Raw genomic sequence first — 24,003 nt, 5'->3', positions numbered from 1 at the left:
TCTCATTCAGTATGGGGCTGGGTCCATGATAATATCAATGAAAAATGTCTCAATTTAATTTTATGCAAGAGCCCAGATAAGAGAGTTATGTAACCTTCTAAAATGCCTTTACAGAAAATTCCCCAAGAACACTGATGATGTATATGTTTGTGTGTATACTTGTATGAAAAGAAGCATCAATGTATGAAGACATGAATCTTAAATAAGTTTTCACAGTGAACTCAAGGGGACGACGGGGAAGATAGTTACAATGTCACACTTTATTTGCCGTTATATCTAAAGAGAAAACAATGACAACAGCTCATAGATGGCACATAATATTTTGTAAAGACATAGTCTACCCATGTGTAATCTTGAAAGCAGTAATAGCCTGTGTTGTTGATATAATCGAAACAAAACATTAAAACTTAAAGTATAATATCAAGGATGCAACTTACTGCCTTCCTTATCCATCAATACACTATTTAAACAGTAGGTTACTTACTAAATAAGCCAGTTTCTAACATTTCTGCCAACCTGGGGTACTGTTTATGCAATTTTCTTAACAAACAGTACGTTAAAATCATGAAGGTTATAAGGCCAACTAACGTTAGGCCACACAAATAACCCAAAGGAGTGGCATTTATCTTTACTCGACACAAACCAATGAGATAGAAGCTAGCCTGTTTGAGTTTGGAGTCCTCTTGCAGAAAATGGCAGAAAAGTTCAACTCTGGCTGATCCCACTGCACAGAGCAGAGAGGAACAAAAACCCAAGAAACTGAAACTAACATGAAACCGCCAGTTTTAGGAAAGTTAATTAAAGTAAAAACGATTGTAACTGACGATTGCTCCAAGCGTTAAGGTTGTTAAAATAAGTCGTGAGCTTGAATGCACGCATAGCAGTTTTCAGGTCGTTTATCGAGAGAAAACATACTCTGTGTAACTGGTCCACAGTTTGTCTTCCCCCGGGTCATTACCGGCGTATGAGCAAGTCCCAGTGGAGTTGCATGCCACCATGCTAAAACCAGCCTCGGCCAGCCGGTCAAACGCCTGCTCCAGGAAGTTATACTTGAGGTAATATCTGGCGGTATATTTGTCAGGCGGGCGGTCCGGGTCGCGGCTCTCATTCAGGGTTTCTCCAAAAACCTCTTTAGCAAGAGAGATCTTGCTGCAGACGGTTATTCTGGCCACCCTGCGGAATTTAGCGTCCGCTTGGATGTCCCTCCCGATAGTGTAGCTGCCTCTGTACCCGATGGTGATGTAGCCGGCTTTGACCCCAGGAGAGCGCAGGCTCCTGTCCGAGGAGGAGGTGACCGGGCTGCTGAGCTCAGCCTCCTCCGGCTCCCCGCTCTCCTCCGTGTATGAGCTCTGTTTGCTGACCGCGGCCAGGCGCCTCGACAGCTCCGGGAGCTGGAAGAAGTCTGATTCTTTCTGCAGCCTCCTCCGCTCTTTGAAAAACTCGGGCAGGAAAAGCTCAGTGTCCCGCAAATAATCCAAAATGTAGCGGAAGAGAAAGCCGTCGCGGTCGAAGAAGAAGCGGCCCTTGCCGTCTTTTGGCAGGTCGCCCGGGGAGCTCTGGGTGAACTTGGCCCACAGGAGAGAGTTGGGCACCGCCGTGAGAGTTTCAAGTCGGGTCACATACACCTGGCCACCCACGTTTAGCTCCACTATCTCAGGGAACGTTGAACTTTGGCTGTCAGTTTGTGCCATCTCTCTCTCTCTCTCGTTTTGTCCCGGTAGTGTCCCTGTTAGGTGCCCTAGATAGAACGGATAGTTTGAGAGTCTCCTCACTGTACAGAAGTGTTTGTATTAGTTTGGCTGTGTGGGAGGAGAAGGGAAAGGACGGCCAACAGAGACATTAACTGTTCACTGGAAAGCTCTGAGAAAACATAATGATGCCTTCAAGGGCCCCATGTAAGCCTCAAATTCCTACTAGTGATCATCTTGACATCATGCATGCATGAAGTTACAAATAGGCCAACATTTACATAAATAGCTACTGTAGTGATTTCCAACCAAGGGTACTTGTACCCCAGGGGGTACTTCTGCAGTTGCCAAGGGGTATATGGAAAAATTGGAGTAGCTCAGCTAATTAAAAAAATATGATTTGATTTAAAGAATATATCTACATATTCACAGGGTTAAGACTATAACACTACATATTGCAGTTATAGGCTATAAGAGTGTGTTAAAACTAGTCAGCAAACGAGCTGTTGCTGAACATTCATATCACTCACACAAGACTGAAAACCGAGGGGGCAAGCTTGGCTCTGTCCAAAGGTAAAACCTGCCTACCAGCACCTCTAAAGCTCACTTCTAAAATCTCAATTTGTTATATTTTATACTTTTTATTTGTACAGATTAAACAAACAAAATGAAGTGGGTAGGTGGCCAACTTGTGCTTTATCTGAGTACTTCTTTTTTTGCTACTTTACAGACTTAATTTCAGTGGCAAATATTGTACTTTTTACTTACATTTCTTAAAGATCCCATGACATGGTGCTCTTTAGATGCTCTTATATAGGCCTTAGTGGTCCCATAATACCATATCTGAAGTCTCTTTCTCAAAGTTCAGTCTTGGTGCAGAATTACAGCCACTAGACCCAGTCCCTTAGTATGTGCCATTTGAGTCTGTAGCTTTGGAGCAGGATATAGAGATAGAGACATATATATATATATATATATATATATATATATATATATATATATATATATATATATATATATACGTGTGTGTGTGTGTAGCTTTTTATGATGCATTGATTTGATGCATTATGGGCTTCAAAACGTTGCTAACATGTGAGGTGGTGTTGGGTTTATTTAAAGAATCAAGCAGTTAGGCTAAATGCCAAAATCCAGGGAGGCAGGGGAGCCTTTTTTCTTCTAGGCCCCCCCCAGGAATAAAACTCATCCTCAGGCCTCCCACGTTTTTGCTGAGAATGTGAACACTGCAGTTGAGGCAGGGCTAGAGTGTGTTTGACAGGAACGCTCAAGTTTTCATATAATGAGGTTGATTATTATATCACCTTACTGGCTCAGAATCAATCCTTTGTTTCCAAGATGCTAGAACCCAACTTTCCTGTACAACTGAGAGTGGAGGTATAAGTGTCTGGGGTATTTGTGTATAAAACCCCTGCACTGAAAATAGAATAACACAATGTACCAAAAACCTCTACTTTAAAGAGTTAAAGTCTGACTGATCTGTGGTCTCACCGCAATCCCTGAAAAGATCTTTACTCAAATCCACATACATCTTAACCCAAGATCGATTTCAGCTTAACACCAAAGACTCTCTGATCTATTCTTGAAGTGCAGTCACACACACACACACACACACACACACACACACACACACACACAGCTGAGGAGGACAACTGACATTATCACTCGTCACCTGAGTAATCGGTTATCTCAGATGTTAAATTTAGTTTGACGCATAAAAAGGCACCAGCTATTTGTTAGAAAAAAATTATCAAGATGGGTATGATGGAAAACACAGAACCACTTAGAGACACATCTGCAGTTTGCAGAAATGATATAGTATGTAAAAAACAATCAGAATGGTGTTAATACAGTTGTACAATGAATATGATTATGGATTCAATCTTGTTGGGATTTAGCCAATCTGACGGGAAAGTAAAGCAAGCCGGGTTCAAAATTAGCACCATCCACCAGCCAAATACTGGTTAAATATGCAAGTGGCTGGTACATCGGCTTTACTCACCAGCCCGAAAAAAAGTTGAGTGGCTGGAAAAATTTAAACATAGCACATTTGAATAACTAGCCCTTTGGCTGGTGGACAAAAGCGTTAATTCAAGGATAACACACAAATATTATGCAAGAGTGGAAATGTTGATAATGATTTGGATTAAGCAAAAATCTTTTTGAACATCTGGATACTCAGTCCAAATCCTGGAATAATGTTTGTTTAAAATAAACTCTGACTACAATATAAGAAATACAGCTTATAAGCAGAAAAGACATTTGAAATAACTATGTAATTACAAATATGTGTATGTTGATGCATTTTGACCTAAATTCACTAAAAGATAAACACTGTGTCATGTCTTGATAAATCTAATCAAATTACTTTGAACATTGTGTCTCTCTTTCTTCAGCACATCACCATATTATAGCCACAACATACGATATAGGCTATATTATATTGCTATTGGTGGTTACAACATCATGTCCAGATTTTGAAGCTGAAAGCGCAAAAAACTTGTTACTTTCCGGACACTTTAAGTTCTTCTTTTAAAGCATGAACATGAATGTATCACCCAGGGTATCCTAGTCCAGACATTTCTATCTTTGGGTTAGAGCGGCATCTAGTGGACAATAAATAAAGAAGCAGGTTGTTCTTGAATGTGTAAGTGTAATGTAGTATACTTATGGGACCAATTGTATCCAATTTTTTTTATGATTCCCCTACAAGATGAACGGCCATCATTTGGAATGTATAAAATAAATTGGTAAAAAAAAAGTCCCATCACAAACTGAAAACACCAATAGAAAAGCAACTTAACAAAAATTATTTGTAAGGCTCTTCTTCCGTGTGACAGTTTTTCAGCCCGATGTAGGCCTATAAAGCAACTGAAACTGAAAAATTGGTGTATCACTATCATTATATTATTTAATGACATACTGTCATTATATTGCTATAATGGTATAAATGATTAAGTCTCTCCCTCTCTCCAGTTTGGACCTCGTGTCTGCTGTTAAAGGTTACCATTTTCCTCAGTCTGGCAGAAGATAATTGGATCAAGGAAGTTGTTAATTTTAGCTTTCCCTCTATTTCCAAGATAATATGAAGGGTAAGACATTTGGTAGCTTGTGAACTCATGTTGTGTTTTGGTTCATATGTCTAAAGCCATCCTGTTGGGCTGAGGGTTGTTTACCCTGACAGGAGACATCATAGGCGTTATATTGATGTGTCACATGTGGGGGTTGGACTTAATGTTTTGGTTGTTTAGAGAGAGAAGAAAGTGCATTTGATCAGTGTGTTAAGTGGAAACATTGGCAACACTTGCACAGTCAGCGCACAGATGCAAAACCAGAAAATTACACAATTGTACAGTTTAACAAGTTGGAAGTAGGTAATCATACTGAGCACTTAGCCTACCTGTTCTCCTCAGTTTGGGTAGCTATATTTGCCTAATTTCACAGCGTTCTGCTGCTGCTTTTATATTTGACAAGTCTAATAATCCTCTCAGGGAAGATTGAGACCCTTACAGTTGTTGTTAACCAGGTATTGCGACACTGGGCGCAAAAAGTCGTCTTTTCTGATAAGGTAGCAGTTAGCAAGTTAACGTTAGCCATTTTGTTTCTGGAGAAACCCTCCACGTTAAATCAGATTCATTTTAATACAGGTTTGTTTTGTTTTTGTCTATTGGTTTTCTATCTAGGTTCACAGCTTACTGAGAAATACCAAATATCCTCTATAGGTTACTAAACCGTCTCTGGAAATACTAACGTTTGCCAACTACAGCAAATGACGACAATAGGAACACAAGCAATCAGACCCACCCGTGCAGCCTATCAGCATGAATTCATCCGCTTTGCGCATGCACATGAGCGTGGGCTTGTCACAACAAGACTATCATTACAAAGCACCATCGCTTCTGGAACACATTTAAAACACCATTTAAAAGTAGGCCTTTCCATCCAGCCACTGAGCATACATTGTAGGATAATAATAATTAGCTAACAGCAGCAACGTAAAATTTCTCATGTCATGCATTAGCCTAATCCAAAATTACAAGGCTTACATTAAAACTCTAAATGACTCTTAGGCTGGGTAGACTACCACAGTTTTCTGTTGGGGGCTTTTGTTGTTGTTTAAAGTGCTGTTTAATACTGATGACGAAGTAGCTTGGCAAGTGTTTGGGAGAAGTGAAGTCATTTTGTTTACCTAAAAACATATTTGTGTCATCTACAGTGGTGGATAAGACTATCTGTAGCAATAAAACAAAACAAAAAATACTGGAGGCTTCGGGTAGTTTAGTCCAGTGGTCATGAGATGATAAATGGGAAATATTTATCATGATAGTGAAATACTGATATACCTGAAATACCTCTTTGGGCATCAAACAGTATATTAAATGAAATCATCTGAAGAACCTGGAGGGGAAATGTCTATTTTCTTTATGGCAATAGGTGGAGTTGCAATTTTCTCTTTAGAAGTTACTTTTTTGTTTTGCATAAAAACTCACATACAAATGTGCAACCCTATATTCTCCTGGGTTTACCTGGTGGTCAGAAGTGACATAAAAAGATAGGCCTACTTATTTTCATGCAGAAACATCTTACAGTATATTCACTAAAAAACAAAGGAGGCAGGATATTACACGGCCTCACATATTTACATTCTATGTTTCTATGTTTGTAATTCTGAGACTGTTGATGGATTGGAAAACATATTTGTATGATTAAATATAATCCAACCCCCTGTGCAATATTCATTCTGTGTACAACTGTCACTGTTTTGTAAATAGGACTTGAATCATTTATATATTTTTTTAATTATATTATCTTTCATTTTATTATTATATTTTATTCTGTTATAATTTATGTGTTTTGAAATATACTGTTTGTCTTTCACTGCCTCTTAGATTTGTTACTTTATTTTATTTCAAGCCACTTTCATGTTCCACTAAGTGTTTTTCGTTAATGGAGCCTCCCATGCATAACCTTTTTACACGTTGGTGCTTGTATAGCTGTTAACAACAAACATCTTGAGTCTTCAGGAGCTTTAAACGAGTCTAAACTGAGCAGTGCTCCAAATACAAATCAAGAATGGTTGAAAATATTTTGAAGTGCTGTTGGATTGTTTTCCCCCCAGTACTTTCACTTCATGTGTTTTTGCAAATGTTGTTATGGATGTGTGTGTGTGTGTGTGTGTGTGTGTGTGTGTGTGTGTGTGTGTGTGTGTATTATGTGTATGCTTGTTTGTGTGTGTGTGTGGTGTTGTGTGTTGTATTAAGACCTCCTGCTTGTGCAATGAGCAGCTCTTGATGCGACACCCAGCCAAACACTGTCACTCTGCAGCGTGCTGGAGTGTGACCTCCTCAAAGCTGTCCCAACATCCACGTGTTGTCTCCCCTCTCCCGCACTCTCTCAGCTCCTCTCCAGTGATCCTCTCCCTGCTCCTGTCTGACACAACGACACAGACGAGAGGAAGAAACCCTCTCTACTTTTCAGGGAAGCACTTGTCCTTACTCCCTTTCTCCTAAACAAACTTTGACTTCTTCTTGACCCCACAATTGGCTGTCACCATATCTGATACACGTCTTGTCTGACATTTCTTACTGTATTCTACTAGCTTCCTTTCTTCTTGGGTCCTTGTAGTCCGCATGCTGGCTCGTTGTCACACTGCCATGGCTTAGTGGAACACTTAAATAGAACAGAGACATCATTAATATTATTAATTAAGCTTTAGCTTTAGCGTACCTGCCATGATAATTCAAAATCTCTGCTGTGAAAAAGAGTGTGTGTGGGTGGAGTTGTGACTGTGTGTGTCTTTGTGCATGTGTAAATGGTGGATCTAGTTCATGGGCATCTCTGTGCTTGTGTGTGTCTTTATATGGCTGTGACATACAGTAGCTGCTTGTAGCCCTAGTTTTACTTATGCTTTGTGGGACTAGCCTGGACTGGTGTGTGTGTGTGTGTGTGTGTGTGTGTGTGTGCAAGCGCGCGTGCATGCAGGTGTGCGTGTGTGTTCTCGTCACCTTCTCTCAGGGTTATGTCTGCACCCTTGTGCTCCTCAATCAGCTCTAATGGATCCTCTGGCTCAGATTCAGCCAGGGCACTGGTTGTGATACTAAAGACGCTCAAACACACACACACACACACACACACACACACACACACACACACAGGACAGGGTGGGGCTAGAGGCTTGATGTGCGTCGTGATGAGCTAAGAGATACGACGACCCTCCTTATAGTTTCTTCCTGTCTTTGTCCTTTGTTTCTTCTCTTGTGGTGCACCTCCTGCTGTCAAATCAACGTAGCGCTGTAGTCAAAATCTAGAATTTATTTATGTCAAATGTAACAAAATCAGAAATGTTTTGTGTCCTTACAATAAGTTGAAAAAAAATCTTATATTCTCTCTTGTCTAAAATGTTAAGGCTACATTAATGAAATTATATGACATACAAACTGCATTTTTGCATCTTTCCTTCTTGGTCACCAACCCTCCATTACCACCACCACAAGGGCCCTTGTGCGCTCATGTGAATAGTTCACATGGGACCCATCCACCCTTCCTCCCTCTTCAGTCGGAGAGAGAACAGGTCCCCCGGGGCTTATGTGTGCTTTTGTATGTAAATGTATGTGTGTGTGACTGCTACATTATTCTCCCCACTGATTTTCAATGGGATAAGAGAAATGACCGTCCATCCAACATGCCCCTCACTTGCTATCTTTAGAAAAGAGATGGACCGAAGGGGGCAGGTTGTACAGCAGAGCAGCCCTCGTATGAAAAAAGAAACACAAGCCAGAATATAGAGATTTAGAGACGGTGATGCATTAGTATTTTTTACAGTTACTGGTGGCAAAATTTAACTACAGACATTTGATTTTCAAAACTCTTCACACAAAGTGCTATAATCCTAAATTTGGCCTTAAACTCTAACATGGCACACAAACTGAAAACAACTGGAAAAAAATTACATTTTATATGTTCATTGCTGAATTTGAATCATAAGATGGTCACTTTCAAATCATTTTGTAACAGTTACTAATTCACATCAAAACAACAGTCATTTCAGAGAAGATTATATGCACACATAGTAGTCAAAATGTAAAATTATTCACAGTAGTAAAGTAAGAATGACTTCCATTTCTTTTATTGATTTACTGTAAATTATGAATAAAGATATTTAGAGTCTAATGTTACACCACAGTAAATCCTACTTTAATACAGAGAAAATATGACTTTGACTCAAGTCACCTTCGCTGTTCTGTATCAACCGTACATTTTGTGTTTGACAACGCGTTAAAAATCTTAAATACAATAAGCTTAAGTTCAGCAATATTGTATGATTGTAAAGCACATAACATCAAACAACAATTTGCACACATGTTTTACTCACTACACATTCATTGCAACAAACACTCAAAAACTGCAACATTTTGATAGGGTTTAAAGGAAATCGTTTTCATTTCTTCTTTTTTCCCCTCATATATGTTTTTTTGTGGCTTTTTTTGCACTAAAATGTTTGCAGATTGAAACTCTTTTATGAAAACTGAGCCAAAGCAATTGGATAACATTGTAACAGAAACTTTGCATCAAGTTTTTTTTTAGTTTTTAAATTCTACTAAAACACAAAAAGAGAAAATTATGACTGCTGCTTTGCACTTGACTTTCACATGCAAGAGGTCTCTTTTGTTTCTCAGTCTCTGCTCCACTGACTCTCCATACATGCAGGTCCATTGGACAATTAAAAACAATTAGATTCCCATTGATTTATTGGAGCGCGGCTCTAAAACCGAGTCTCGTAGGGATGTGAGTAACAGTCCCAGCTTTAATTATGAGTGAAGCTGATTCATGGTTCGGACTTATTAGGAATCTTCTTGTGCTGAGCCCTGGACGGTTCTACCTGCAGCCTGCCCGACTGAAACAAAGCTGGTTCTATAATTAGGTTCTCGTGGCTGATTCGATTAGAGCAGCCGCTACATTTTGCTAAAGATGGTCCTCAGCTGCTTGGAAAGACTAATGGAGGAGATGGAGAGATATGTGGGAAACAATTAGACATGGCATATTGTTTGTGCATGTGTCTGTACCTGTGTACAAAAAAAGCTGTGTGTTTGTGCCATTTAAGTAAAAATCAACATCAACAATTACGCTGACATACCTCACACATATTTTCTTATATAACCCTCTTGTACCTACATCAGTTCTTTTTCTTCTGCCCTTCTCCCTCCCTCACCCTCTTTTTTGTTTCAATTAGCTCCCTTGCAATTAGATTACGTGGGGCATTACTTAAGAGGGACATAGATATTGGCCCTCCGACGTGATGGTGTCTCAACCACAGATGAAATATGAGCTGCCTTGTGTCACGCCATCTGGAGAAAAGACACTTTCATCCAGTGACCATGTCTTAAGCTCTACATCATGTTCAGATCACTTGATCACTAGCTTTATTTTTTATCTATTTTTTACTTTTTCGTCAATTATAACAAGAAATATTAACGCCCCCGTACACTCAAAAAATGTGTTTTATATATTGTTACTTCACTTGGATGTTTGACCTTCACTTATGGGTGTTTGGATCTGCTGAATCTGAGTTTCACACAACGTGTACATACGAGCATGACTTTGTAACTTGTGAGTCATGGTCCAGCATGCAATTTTACACAAGTGTGATGTGGAAACTTAAAGCCTTGTGGACTAGGATGAAGGGACAGTGAAGTAGGAGACATCTTGTGTCCAGTAGTTCAACTTTTAAAATGGAAAAAATATTATTTAAAGCAGATCATTTTGATATATCTTATAAAATATCTAAAGGGGACCTTTAAGTGTTCTTGGCAAACAATGAGAAATATTGATGCTGGAGCAGTTGTGACAGGATGGTGTTTGGGTGCAGGGGCAGTTTGGAGCTTCAGTCAGATCAAAGCTCTCTGAGGTTTGAAGAACCGGAAAATCGAAGCTGCAGAGGTTGAGAGATCTATCTTGATTTTTATTTTCTTGTACGAGTCAAACCTTAAAAAGTGGGATCCTAAATCCTCTTAATGCATCTCAACAATCTTTCATCAGATGGTCCCTGGCAGGTAAATGCCCAACTTTCAAACTCCACACCCCCAATTTATATTGCAGACATACACACAATATACAACCATCCTTATAAGTTAACCGATCTTCAAATCAAAAATTGGTGGAGTCCCCCTTTAAACTGAACATACAACATGAGTTTCCATTTACCTGCTTGCTCTACCATGATGTTGTTGAAAATGTGTCTTGTACTGTTTAGTCCTAAATTCAATCTAAATGTTGATGTTTTGTTAAAACAGAAATTCTCTGACTTTCTGTTATTGCTTGAAGCGTTTCATTGTGCTTTTCTAGCAGTGGATTTTATTACACTGTGCATTTGTTGATGCAGTGTTCACCCTAATTCATATAAGGTGGTAGCCAATTATGAAAATAGTTGAAATGAGAAATAAATTGCCAAACACTATCACAGCAAAGACTACTCCAAGCTTTTAAAAGTTAAACAAAGAAACATTCCATATCACAAACAACATTTCCAGCGAGCAGTGTGATCCATGGACAGTCTCTTTGCTCTCTAAAGTTATGCCTGACTCCAGCAATTTAGATGTCCATCTGAATGCAACGTATGCTCTCTGTAATCGCATCTCCTCATGTCCACATCGAGGGAAAGTGCTCTAGCGGGACCTCGATTCCCAGAATTGTCTTTTATCTCTAAAGGTTGGTTGGGGAAAATAAGCCAGACAGCTGTAGCAGATAACGCGTAGTGAAGGAATAATGGTTCAATTACCCATTTTTAAACATGTCCGTCCTTCGGCCCAATCTTAAAGGGTGCTTGTTCTCCTTTTGGGACCTAATTAGACACTTAAAGAATCTTCATCCAGACTAAGAAGGAAGGTAAAAATGCAGCTGTAAGGAGAGGTTTGGAAGGGTAGTTTTCAGTTTGTGTGATCAAGTCCTTATGGGTTTCTTAATTTATGGAAAAGCAAAACAACATCATTTGGAGCACTTATGTGTAACTGTAAAAGAAGAGAAGAGGATCATCTATGAAAACAAACGTCTACAAAATGTGTAGGGATTATTACAAATGCAGGACTAAAATCTGCACTGGCCAAATATCAATGACTACTGAAACTGCATCGTAGGACGTCCTGAATGTATCCAGTGGTTATGAATGAATTAATCTGTTTTGGTTTCCATCCAAATGCTCTCTAGAAGAAAGCAAAAACCATCCCCCAACATTTTCCTCCTCACCCTGAAGCCTTAAATAAATGGATTGACTTTTGGACAAGCGACCGTTTTCCTTCATAATTGTTAATTATCATGAGTGCTTTCTGAGGTACTTTCTATGAATGGAGATGGGACTCTCTCTCATCCCCCATCCTCGGTTCTTTTATGGGATTGGTCTTAGTTCTCAAGGACATCCGAAAGGACGCCAGCGATGGAGGGAGGAGGATGCGGTGGATGGGTGGGGCACCTGCGTCATTCCTGCGCATCGGGGTTGGTGGATTTTATGGCAACGGGTGCCAGTAAGCTACACCCCCTCTAACCCCCACCCAAAGTCCATATTCCCTGCCTGACCACCAGCAACCCCACCCACCCCTGTGTGGCTCCTCCCCGAGTCCCAGACGACAGAGAGTACAGCACTTAAGGTAATGTAAATAACCGGAGAGCCAGAGCTATTTTAAGACGCTGTCTTTCATTGTGGCCGTGGAGGGGGACAAAGACGCAAGCCAAGCGATTGTAATTTCGGTCACGTTTTCGGACATGTTCTCTTTCTGTGTCTACCATCCAGCTAGCTGAAGGGCCTGACAGACAAAAAAAGACCTCGAACAGACTGCAAAGTTAATGTAAGCCTTTTTTCTAAAGAAATAAAATCTATTTTACAGTAACAGACAGCTGAAGGTCTGAAATCTGAGATACCTCATATGAGCTTACACACAGAAAAGAAAATATTCCTTTAAAACAGAAATCCTTCAAATGGGCCCTAAGATACATCTGAAAATGAAACAGAATAGGAAAGCAGAAAAAACACATTTCTGCAACACAAAAGGGCCTTTGGTCTTTTTTTGTGTGTAAATGACCTTATCAGGCCTTTAAAGTTAAACCAACAGTAAAGAATCACATTTTGGTTGAACCTAGGAGAATATAGCTTTGTTTAAAGAAATGAGATGCCACAGATTGTCCACGATGCTTTACATGTTTCAGGTTTCCGCATCATGACCAATAAAAAAAGACAGCTAAATAAAATTTGCATGCTCAAATCCAATTTAGAGAGAAAATTAAGTAAAAACACATTTGGAATATTCACGGTGTATTTTTAACAAGAGTCAGTGAACAAAAAAAAGGGAAATACTAATTTGATCTTGCTCTAAAAGTAGAATTTATATATTTTTCTGAAATAATTTGTTCTTTTTTTTATTGTTTCATCTTTTATGACATCAAAAATAAATAAACATTTAGACAGCATCCTTTCTATCTTATATGAATAAACAGCATGATTTGTTATCTATGTGTATAGTTTTCTCTCCATATTTATACAAACATACACATCACAGAGAAAATAATCTGTACACTGCTGTCTACAACACATCTGTGAAGCAGGACCTGCCGCCACGTTGTTTTCAACAGTTACTGTTTGACTTTGCAAACTCACAAACAAAAACAGACACAAACAGCAGTAGAGGTACACTATTTGACATAATTCCATCTTTTGTAGAGGTTACATTCATATTCAAGTCTTTGTTTGCTGCAGTCTGACCAGAGTCCAGGCAGAACTGTGGAAATAAAAAGCTTCATTAAGGCAGTTGAATACAAGATCATTTTTAAACACTAATCTACACTGATTCTTATGATTAAAACTGCTTCTACACCTGACATTAATAACGAGAATATTAGCTAATGCTTCAAGTCAACTACCGTCACTACTGCTTGTATATTTTCTACCCAGCATGATAAATGTATTGTTTGTCTCTTGACTCACAGTCATGATGTGTTTATCTGTAATAATGAAAAGCCTAACAAAACTGTATCAAACTAAATTAGTTTTGGGATTTAGTTAATATGTCGGAGATATTTCAACTTTTTGACAGTCTATTTAATGTATTAATTCATTCATGAATCAAAACCTAATTATTTCAGTGCTACAAATGTAATTACACATAACATAACTGTATTGGCTTGATATGACATAATAAAGCTTTAAAATATCCTGTTTTCCATCATTTCCTTTTGATGATCTATTTTACTTCAACTCTCTCTCTCTCTCTCTCTCTCTCACACACACAATCATATTTATAATAGTTGCTGGACAGGTGTTAAAGTGTGTGTGTATGTGTTATTGCTTTTTCTATTTGTACGTACAATGAACCAGTACACCTTCCAAAATATGGTTTGTGCTGTCAGTCGTTTCTTATTAAGTACCTGCCATGTGTTTGATTCCTTGTCATATTTCTGATCAAATATTTCACCACACAGTAGAAACTGTATGCAATGCAGCATCTCTATTTTTTTCTTTCTTTTTTTAAATTCTCTGCTCATTTGTAGATTGAGCAGCTTTTTCATCACGGATCAACATAAAATGTATCAAATTTTCTGAACACACTTTCCTTTAAGTAGATCTCCCGACCAGTTCAAAAAAAAGATGACTACACCCTTGTATCTACAGCATAAATACTATATGAGTGAATGTTTGATGTACTTCACAGAAAGACAACTTCATGTCCGGACAATCAGCAAGCGTCTACGCTAAATATCCTGACATGTGGTTGTTATCCAATCACCACATGCTGGATGTGGTACTTTTGTAGTCCCAAATGGAGGATGGTTGTCTCTTCTTTTTGGAAGATCTGACATAGCAACCAGTTCTTTGTCAGTTCACTCAAAGTGTTTTGTCTATTTTGTTTTTTCTTCATTTTTTATCATGGTGGGAGGAATCAGGGCTGGACTCCTCCTCCTCCTCCTCCTCCTCCACTGTTTCTGCCTGCAGTGTGTCGCGGCGCATGAAGGCAGCCGCCAAGGTCACGCTCAGCCGAGGTTTGACGGGCGCCATCTCCGACAACCCGATGTTGTTGCTGCGAGTCACAAGCGTCGTCCTATCCATAATCTCTCCACTGTCCCTGGACACCACTGCATCCAGAAAGTCGTACTTGTGTGAAATCCTGCCGCTCTCAAACAGGTACTTTGCCAGGTAGGAGAACGCAACGTTACCCAGGAAAGAGGCCAACATAGAGACGGTCTTGAAGGGGAACTTCTGGATGACAACGTCCTCCATTTCTCCAGTAATGTGGTGTATCCTCTGCTCCGTGGTCCAGCCAGGGTAGTAAATGAAAGGAGGCAGACGCAGGTAGGGTTCACCTCCACCTATACGCAGCACCATGCCACACAGGTAGGCGGCCACAGAACCGTACGTGTTGGTGCCTTTGACAAAGAGCACACTGAGCAGCTGGGGGAAGATAATGACGTAAACAAGGTCTGAGCTCAGGTACCAGAGGCCGTAAACTGTCCCGGTCACCAGCGCCATCAACGTGGCAAGGCCGCCGAATACAAAGATAGTAATACGCATCACCCATACAATCTCACGGTCAGATGCCTGAGGAGACAGAAAAGAGTGGGAAAAGGATTGTAACATACATCTGCAGAACAGCCAAAAACAAGCCAAAAAATGGATTCATAAACATTTTGTCAGATGATGGGCAAACACATGGCTTACTCACCGACTGTCTAAAGGCGAGCTGGTATATGTTCCTCGCAAACATGGAGCTCGCTGAAAGGATGGAGGAGTCTGCAGATGACATGACAGCTGCAGACACTGCACCCAGGCCGAAGAAAGAAACAAATGGGGGGCAGAGGTGTTGGAGCACGATGGGTAGAATCATGTCCGCTTGGTCCTTCTCTTTCGGAGGAATGGCACCATAGGTTGTCTGGTTCCAGTCTGAGCAAAGGAAAGATATAAAATGAAATATAAGAGCAATGCAATATTTATTTTTTATTTGGTTTTCTTTGTTTTTACAATTTCAGGGTCACTGAACTCAAATAAACAACATTTTACAGATAATGGGAAAATGCAAGGTTGAACTTGAATTTTATTACTTTATGCAGAGATAGAAAACTATCTCATCATTTCAAGTTTGTAATGATAGCTCAATTTATCAGTGTCATGTTAATACAAGACAAAAACTAAGTTGTGTATTCAGATGTTCACTGATGAATCTGACGTCTAAAAATCTGGAGATCAAACCTCTAATTTGGTCCCCTGTCTCCCTCTAATGTAATATTTACACAGCCAGCGTGGTTATTAAATGGATTGCTGCTTCATTATGGATGAGGTAAACCAGCTGCTATTTATCAGGCTCTCTCAGATCTAAGGGCAACATGGACCCCCAGCCTCCCCAATCAAAAACACACTCAGACTGTGCATATGAGCTCTGAACCTGTGGAGGCCCCAATGGCGCCGATGAGAACGGAGGGCACAGCCATGACGAGGCACCCGAAAGCGGCCAGGAAGGAGAGGACCTGGGCGTAGGTGGCCGAGGAGGCCGACAGGACTCTCTGGAAATACACCTGCCAGGGTATTCCTCCAAGCATCTGCAGTAGATAGATTTAGAGACCAGTGAATTACATTCGCAGAACTCAACCCCAACATAGTTATGTCAGTTTTGTTTATAAAGCACAAAATCACAAATTTGCCTCAAATGGCTTTACAATCTGTACAGCAATAAACCCTCACTTTGGATAGGAAAAAACACAGTTAACATGAGAAAATATGTAACAAAGTAATGTCAGAGTGCATGAACCTCCTTGCCATGAGGTTCAATTAAATGATTTGATAGAGAGCTTTCGTATTTGCACTTCATAGATGACACTCACAGAAGAAGTTTCTGACAATAAATAAATAGTCTCAGCGTGATGGTATACGGTTCATTAATACAATCAGTGTTAGAGCTTCAGACCTAGTATTAGTCTTATTGGAATAAATTCTGATGAAGTGAGGGATGAATAACTTGAGGCTGTACCAGGAGGCAGAAGTTATCGATCCAGACCCAGGTGTCACTCTTCTGGATGCTGCCTCTCCAGGGCGACTGGTACACCTGTCGCACTGCAGTAACGGTAATGTCTGACACCGCAGGGTTGGTCAAAGCAAAAGGGACACTGATCCACTGTAGACGTCCGGAAACAAAAACAGTACAAACACATATAGGTTTAATGGTTGTTATAACTTTAGCTCTTTATTTACCCCCACCTTAGTTATCTTTGCAGTGTCATTTCATGTCACTGTGTGCTTTTGAAACAGCATCAATGACTATTTTTGTGTGTAATGGTGCGACAAAATTCGGTGCAACAAATACAGTAAATTTACTCAAGAAGGGTATCTAATTACACTAGTTGTCATCTACGTTTAACTGCTGCTCATCATGAACCTACCAGGCCAATAAAGATACAGAAGAGCTGGACAACATCAGTGTAGGCCACAGAGTAAAGTCCTCCAACCAGAGTGTAAAAGATTGCAATGAGTGCTGAGATAACCACTGAGACCTTAATGTCCATGTCCACGATCACACTCAGCGTAGCACCTAAGGTCATGAGCAAAAAAAGATATTACGGCCACTGCAACATCATATAGACAAAGACTCACTTTGATGGGGTTGCCCACAAGAATCTTTTATTTTACTGTAGATAGGAACATAAACTTACCAAGGGCGGATAAGATGGCAGCGGACCAGAAGATCTCACCCATGAGTGCAGGTATGAAGAGGAGGCCACCCATGCGTTTCCCATACTTCTGCTGGAACGGGTCCAACATGGTGACGTAACCTCGAGAGCGCATGGGCTTAGCGAAAAAAAGACCACCTGGGAGAAAGAGTGGACACATTACAGGATGGGAATTGATCATCCACCATCTATCCTATATCTAGACTTAACTTCCTTTTTAATAAGCCTAAGGTGAACATTCATATATATCCATCAAGGGCATAACTTTGGGTCCAAATTTGGGGGGGGGGTGGGGGTGGTTATAACACCCCCCTTATGATATTTGTGGTGGTGTTTCTTAAAACTGATTTGTTAAAATTGATATAACCCTACAAAAGAGGCTGATACTTGAGCAAACTGGTTAAAAACTTCCCCCCTCAGAAGAATGAATAGAGGACCACTGTTGACAATTTGATAAACACCCAAACCAATTATTTTAATCGGGTATATGGCCAAATAAGTGAGTATATTAATGTGTGGGGTGTGTTTTAGTGTAAATGGGTATAATCAAAGACCCTCAAATCCCTTGTTATGTTTCTGCTTGCAAGTCATGTTAAACCTGCATGTTAAAGCACTCACCCACAACAAGACTCAGGGCATATCCAAAGGGAGCTTGAGCCCAAGCCAAACCATAATCAGGCAGATACACATACTCAGCTGTGCCATTGATATATCCTCCTCCGACCCAGGTCGCTGAAAATTATGCGCACGCACACGCACACACGCACACACGCACACACACACACACACACACACACACACACACACACACACACACACACACACACACACACACAATGTCACCACTAGAGAACAAAATCATCTACTGTATTTGGCATTTGTGTTAATAGAAAATCTAGAATGTTTTGCAAATTGTTGCCACTTATTTAAAAACAAACAAAAAAAAACTAATTTTCTTCTCACTTTACTCCTATCGCTGATTCTTCACACGTGGAAGAATTAATTATTAAACTTGTTAAAACAGACCCAAGTGTTAAATATGAAGCCTTGTAAAACGGGCAAAGCTACTAAAATCCCAGTGTTATTGAATAATCAATACAAACTTCACCTGTCATGGTAAATCCACCGACAAATAATCCAATGTCTCTCCCTCCGACCATGATGGTTTCGCTGCGGTCGGTGCCCTCCGCCTCCCCGGAGTGTTTGTTCTTCCATGCCGCCCAGATGCCCACGAACAGGATCAGTAGATAGAAGACCGCGATAGCCACAAGCCCCTCTACATGGAAGGTCATAGTCGCACCGGTCTCCCGCTAGGAACGGGAGGGCATGGAGACCTGCTTGGCGCACGGGGAGAAGAGGATCAGATATTAATCAAGTACAGAATTAACAAACTAATTATGGATCTTAAAAACAATCATTGGTCATTTCATTTACCGCAACATTTTTTACCTTTTAGGTTCGTTCAAAATCTATAGAAAAGTTAGATTTTTAGCAGGTTTTAGTTGGTTTAGAGGTTCTTTTGTTCCCCTAAAAAAGGGCATTTACCCTGCCCATGTAATATTCCATGCGCGCCTGTGGCCCTGAAATTACCTCAGGAAAGATAATTTGGAGCGATCATCAATCTACATTAGGCTATATTAGTAAGTAAACTGAAATATTGTAAAGAGGACTTGAGTGGTCAGTGCCCACTGTAAATTTATAAAAAGAAAAAAAATGCCAGCTACATTTACTAATTTAATCACACAAATTATTCCCAAATGAAAATGTATGAAGTTACGCACTGATGAAATAAAACTGTGAGAATTGGTTTTAAAAGAAAAAAATCAGTTGGTCTTCTATTGTTTGACTTTGTTAGAAGCAAACTGTTTCTCTCTTTTCTATCTCTTATTCTGTCCATCTATGCGCGGACAGATGCGAGTAAAATTCAAATTACGCACAGAATTCATGAAGTCAAGAAAAAATAAAACCACACCAGGTCCGAGACAGCCTTATCCAAATTATATTGTAGAGAATGAACTCTCACACAACAATCTCCACTTTGATCATGCTCAAAGAAGAAATCCTCCTCTAAAATGCAATTTAATAAACGGACCTAAACAGTTTCCAAAAGCTTAAAAAGACACATGCAAAACATACCTCAAGTATCTCTAGAGTCATGTGCTGGAGGACCCTGGGCAGAACGCAGAGAGCAGAACAGTTAGAAGGTTTATTAAGAGCCTCTTCCACCCCTTCGCTTCGCGAGGAATAGTTAAGTGAAACGTTGGTGGAGGTCTTCCGGGTGACTTACTGAGGCTTAAAAAGGGGGCCGGTTCCGTCAGAGGACTGATACACACGTCAGAACAACCAAACGTCCCTCTTAATGAGCACCTTGCATGGAAACACGTCACAGTGTACTGGCTGATCTGACTAGGAGGGCTGCAGAGATTCCTTTAGCCTACTCAATAACGGGGATTGCTTCTTTTTTATGTAACCACTGAATGGCATGACATGAATAGTAATATCAGCGTTGCAATTTTACATATTGAATAATCAATAAGTTGTGGATGCGTTTTATGATTTATGTGACTCGTGCTCCTTCAAACTCGGTGCGTAACAGGCGCCTCATTGCGCAGCTATAGTTCATGTGGCCTTTAACCCGCTGTCACTCTCTCCTCAGCCGGCATTTCCTTGCAGCCGCAATTTACTTTGCCCCACAGGAACAGTTTTTTGCGTGACTGAGGAGAATGAGACACCGCCCTGTTGTATCAGACCTGCTATTCAATTCTCCAGCAGACATGGTCCAATCTTCCTCCTGTTTGGGCCTATCATGGAAGGAATCTGGGACAAAAATGCTCCCCACCTTTGAGCAATTAGAAATCATTTAAATGTACTGTGCCTGCTACATCCCCTTCAGGGTGTGTATATCTATGACCTGTGTCTAGTTAATGGCCATCTCTTCCTGAACTAGTTTAATCTGGGCGGCTCTTCTCAAAACTGACAGACATCCAATTAGGATGGATCCTGAAGAGCAGCAGGAGAGATTTAATGATACAGTCTGATTTAAAAAAAAAAAGAAAGAAGCTCTGGCAGCACGCACGCACGCACGCACGCGTGCACACACACATACACACACACACACACACACAGGAAGGAGTTATTTGGGCTGAGGCTCAAGTGTTTGATTGCTTATAAGGCTCAACAGTATGTTCTACCAACACAGAAATATAAAATTTAAAACTATTTGAAAAGTTCAGTTATTGGAACATGACCTTAATGGATTTAGTGTGACATCCTGTTACCAGTGATTCTGTGTGATGCTGAAGCAGAAACATCCGGGAGAGAGCTGGAAAGGTTTCTAACTGCCTGTTTGACAGATGGCTGCCACATGACCTTGACACTTTCTTGAAGCCAAACTGAAGCAGAGCATCTCCGTGATTGTGGATTGATGGTACTACAGTAACTACATACACATTTTCCTTAATGGTGTCATTATATCAACACATAGATTGAAACAACTTAGACAAATAATCTGGTGTGCCGCAAATAAGAACATAAATTCTCATAACTTAATTAACATAAATTAATGTTTACGTTCAACCAAATAAATTCTTCAGTGCTCAAGGACTCAAGGTTTAATGAGCAGCTGTTGCTGGCAGCACTGAAGATGTTTGAGGGAGGGACACACACACACACACACACACACACACACACACACACACACACACACACACACACACACACACACACACACACACACACACACACACACACACACACACACACACACACACACACACACACACACACACAGAAAGAGAGAGAAGATAACATGAGTCACATACTGTATAAAGCCACCACAGTAACATTTTTTCCCCAAATCATGAAACCATATTCATTTTTCACAGCATTTATTCTTTAAAAATATACAGATACAATGTAATAAACAACATACATAGAGCTCATTTGATATCTATCTATATTACGTCTCTGATGCTAAAGTGAACTTGTGCTCAGAGGGTCTTTGTTTTGAAATAGATCATGATTAGAACATGATCTCACAAGGACCCCTTGCTTTGTTTGAAAAATATAAAGTAAGGTGGCCGAAAGATATGAAACTTGTCCCAGTAAATCATCACTCTGAAATGTCTTCGTTAGAAACAGACAATATATTACAAAATCAATATGGTGTCCTTATAGCCACTATGAGAATAATTTGAATGTTTTGTACCGGGGCGTCCTCCAGTGGTCTAAACAGGGACACTCATATGAGTGGGCTGAAAGCAACACACTTCAACTGGAAATGTCTCCTTGCAACGGAAACTCTGCAGTACAAAGCTGAATTTGTGGCTTGTGTTTCTTGTCTTTAAACTAACATAAAATACATGGTGGTTGTAAATGTGTTGAGATGGTCTAACTAACCAAGCACTGACTTTTAATTATTTCACAACTTAAAGAACTAAATTCACAAAAAGTAATAGAAGAAAGAATTGTTTTGTCCAATCCTCCTCATACAGTCTAGTAATGCACTCTACACTTAATATTTTAAACCACGAACAAAATCCTGTCTTAATGTAAACCAAACAGTGCCGTAAGGTACAACCCTGGAAGGGAACAGGACTGTAAGAACCCCCATCAGTGATCTTTACTGATTGTACCAAGGAGTGTCACAAGGCCTTTTTGTAGTTTCCAAAATGTATGATATTTGTGGTATAGAAAATTAACAGTCAACAGATGAGACCTTTATTAAAATAAAAAGTATATAAAATAAAAAACACGGTTATTACTTGCTATACAGCTTTATCTAGGTGATGCACAAAAACTAAAAAGCAACCCTGAAGTCTGATCTGTACAGAAATTGTTTTTGATGCAAGCTTCTCAGTCACAGACTAAAGAAGATGATCAAAGGCTTGCATTAAAAACTGACCGGCTGGATGAATTTTCTTTTCAGTAGTCTGCCTTTGAATCACCGAAGCACGATAAGTAAATGATATGATGCAGTTTGTTTGATTACACCTTTTTCCCCTTTGAGCAATGAAATAAGGCAAAGATTTAAAAAAGAAAAAAAAAGATTTGTAAAGACAAATCTTTGAGTTTTATGCAAACTAATGACCTTGACATTCACTTTGTGACAATCATTTGTTACACCTATGTTAATGATGAATGTAGACTTTGACATAAGTATCAATGTATACAACTAAATCTACTGGGCCCTGGAAAACATTTCATCTTCAATAAGCAAAATATATTTCCATTGCTACTCAAAAAAGGAGCAAGATTAACATGAGCAGAGCTGCATGAAATATTAGCTGAAGCAAGTGACTAAGTATTGTGATGGTAAGATGGCCTATACAAGTTTAAAAAAAGTGATGTGCAGTGGAATGCATGAAAGATTGCTGAAGTAAATCAATTAACTGTTGGAATGCTTAAAACACAAATAATAATGTATCTACAGAGGCCCTGAGAGATGCATTTGGCCTATTTCAGAGGTTGAAACAATTTTTTAAGGACCATCCTTACCGGTCGTTTATTAGCACATTACTGCCAAGATATATTTAGAATTATATCTGATGCATGGAGACTTGACAAAGACTGTCACCTGCTCTCAAGCAGTTTCCCCTCCTGTAAGCGTGCAGTGGAAAATAGAATCTTCCATAATTTCAGACAGCTGTATTTATCAGTTTAAAGCTTTAGTGCGTAACTTATTTATATAAATGAACGTCCATTACATTCAAGTAATTGCCAAATGACTACAAAGCTAATTAAAACTATCAGCTCCATAACTCTCTCTGTATTTCTCAGTATGGCTGTGTTTACTAGAGTGAGGTGTTTGGTAACTTTCACATGCAGAAGCTCCAGTGAAGATAAAGATCTCTTCTGAAGAGTCCATCATGTTTTTTTAATCCTCCGTGTCCTCTGTGGCTACTAGCAAGAGTGGAGGAGGGGTGGGGGCGCGTGCGTGATCACAGAAGACTTGTATCATGTGGATGCGCCAACAGTGTTGTTGTCAATACTTAGAATTCCTCATGGGGGAGACAGAAACTACGCACCATAGCTTTAAACTCATAACACCAAACCAAAATAAATGTGTAACAGTTGCCAATTTTGTGTCAGATGCATTTCTCTTATGTATACTGGTTCCTGAAAAATCTTATCATTTACAAATTTTTCCAACGAATCAACAAGCAGACAATGACCATTTAAATACCTGAATGAAAACATCACTATCCTCTGAAAACTCGCTCAACTCATCTTTCGTAAAAGAGTTCCACAAATGCTGCTACTTCTGGCGCTTCCATCCTCATGCCCTCACGTTCTCATTGTTTTGATTTGATCTGTAAAAATGTGAGAAAAGCAGTTCATCAGCAAGATGTAGAGCAGGTTATGTAAAGAACAATGATAACAATTAAAAAAATAAGAAATGCGTAAATGTGTGTACCACTGTCTCTCATAATGGAAGGAAACAACATACTGAGCATGTAGATAGACAGCGAAGAAGTACAAGTTTCTATGGATGTTTTGACTCCATGTAAATAATGCAAATTGCTTTGGCACGCCCTCATACTCTGCTTCTGACTGGCTAGTAGTCCTTACCAAGCTACTGCACATGTGCAACTCCCAACAAAGA

General features: G+C 39.7%; 3 protein-coding genes across 5 annotated transcripts in view; all 3 read right to left on the bottom strand.

Annotated features, from left to right (window-relative positions):
• Nucleotides 1–244: 244 nt before the first annotated feature.
• Nucleotides 245–13,960, bottom strand: LOC116698041 (BTB/POZ domain-containing protein KCTD12). The gene is made up of 2 exons (XM_032529810.1): nt 13,943–13,960; nt 245–1,706 (listed from the first exon to the last, which is right to left on the bottom strand). The coding sequence occupies exon 2, from the start codon at nt 1,689–1,691 to the stop codon at nt 897–899; it is 795 nt and encodes a 264-aa protein (XP_032385701.1). The 5' UTR covers nt 1,692–1,706; nt 13,943–13,960; the 3' UTR covers nt 245–896.
• Nucleotides 13,961–13,997: 37 nt separating this feature from the next.
• On the bottom strand, nt 13,998–18,733 carry LOC116696208 (high-affinity choline transporter 1; the record flags this gene model as incomplete). Its single annotated transcript, XM_032527058.1, is given in 8 exon segments — nt 13,998–15,279; nt 15,404–15,621; nt 16,121–16,274; nt 16,703–16,846; nt 17,112–17,260; nt 17,382–17,537; nt 18,018–18,131; nt 18,508–18,733. Coding segments are annotated over 8 exon segments (1,800 nt in total). The 3' UTR covers nt 13,998–14,598.
• A 2,536-nt stretch (nt 18,734–21,269) lies between these two features.
• arl6 (ARF like GTPase 6) overlaps nt 21,270–24,003 on the bottom strand; it is an 8,078-nt gene continuing 5,344 nt past the window's right edge. For all 3 annotated transcript variants that reach the window (XM_032530816.1, XM_032530651.1, XM_032530726.1), the window contains one exon: nt 21,270–23,710. In XM_032530816.1, the coding sequence (XP_032386707.1) occupies nt 23,685–23,710 (26 nt within the window). In that variant the 3' untranslated portion in view covers nt 21,270–23,684. The remainder of the gene's footprint in view (nt 23,711–24,003) is intronic.

The sequence above is a fragment of the Etheostoma spectabile genome, chromosome 1 (assembly GCF_008692095.1).
Source record: "Etheostoma spectabile isolate EspeVRDwgs_2016 chromosome 1, UIUC_Espe_1.0, whole genome shotgun sequence".
Taxonomy (NCBI): Eukaryota; Metazoa; Chordata; class Actinopteri; order Perciformes; family Percidae; genus Etheostoma; species Etheostoma spectabile.
This window is presented reverse-complemented; position numbering and strand designations above follow the sequence as displayed.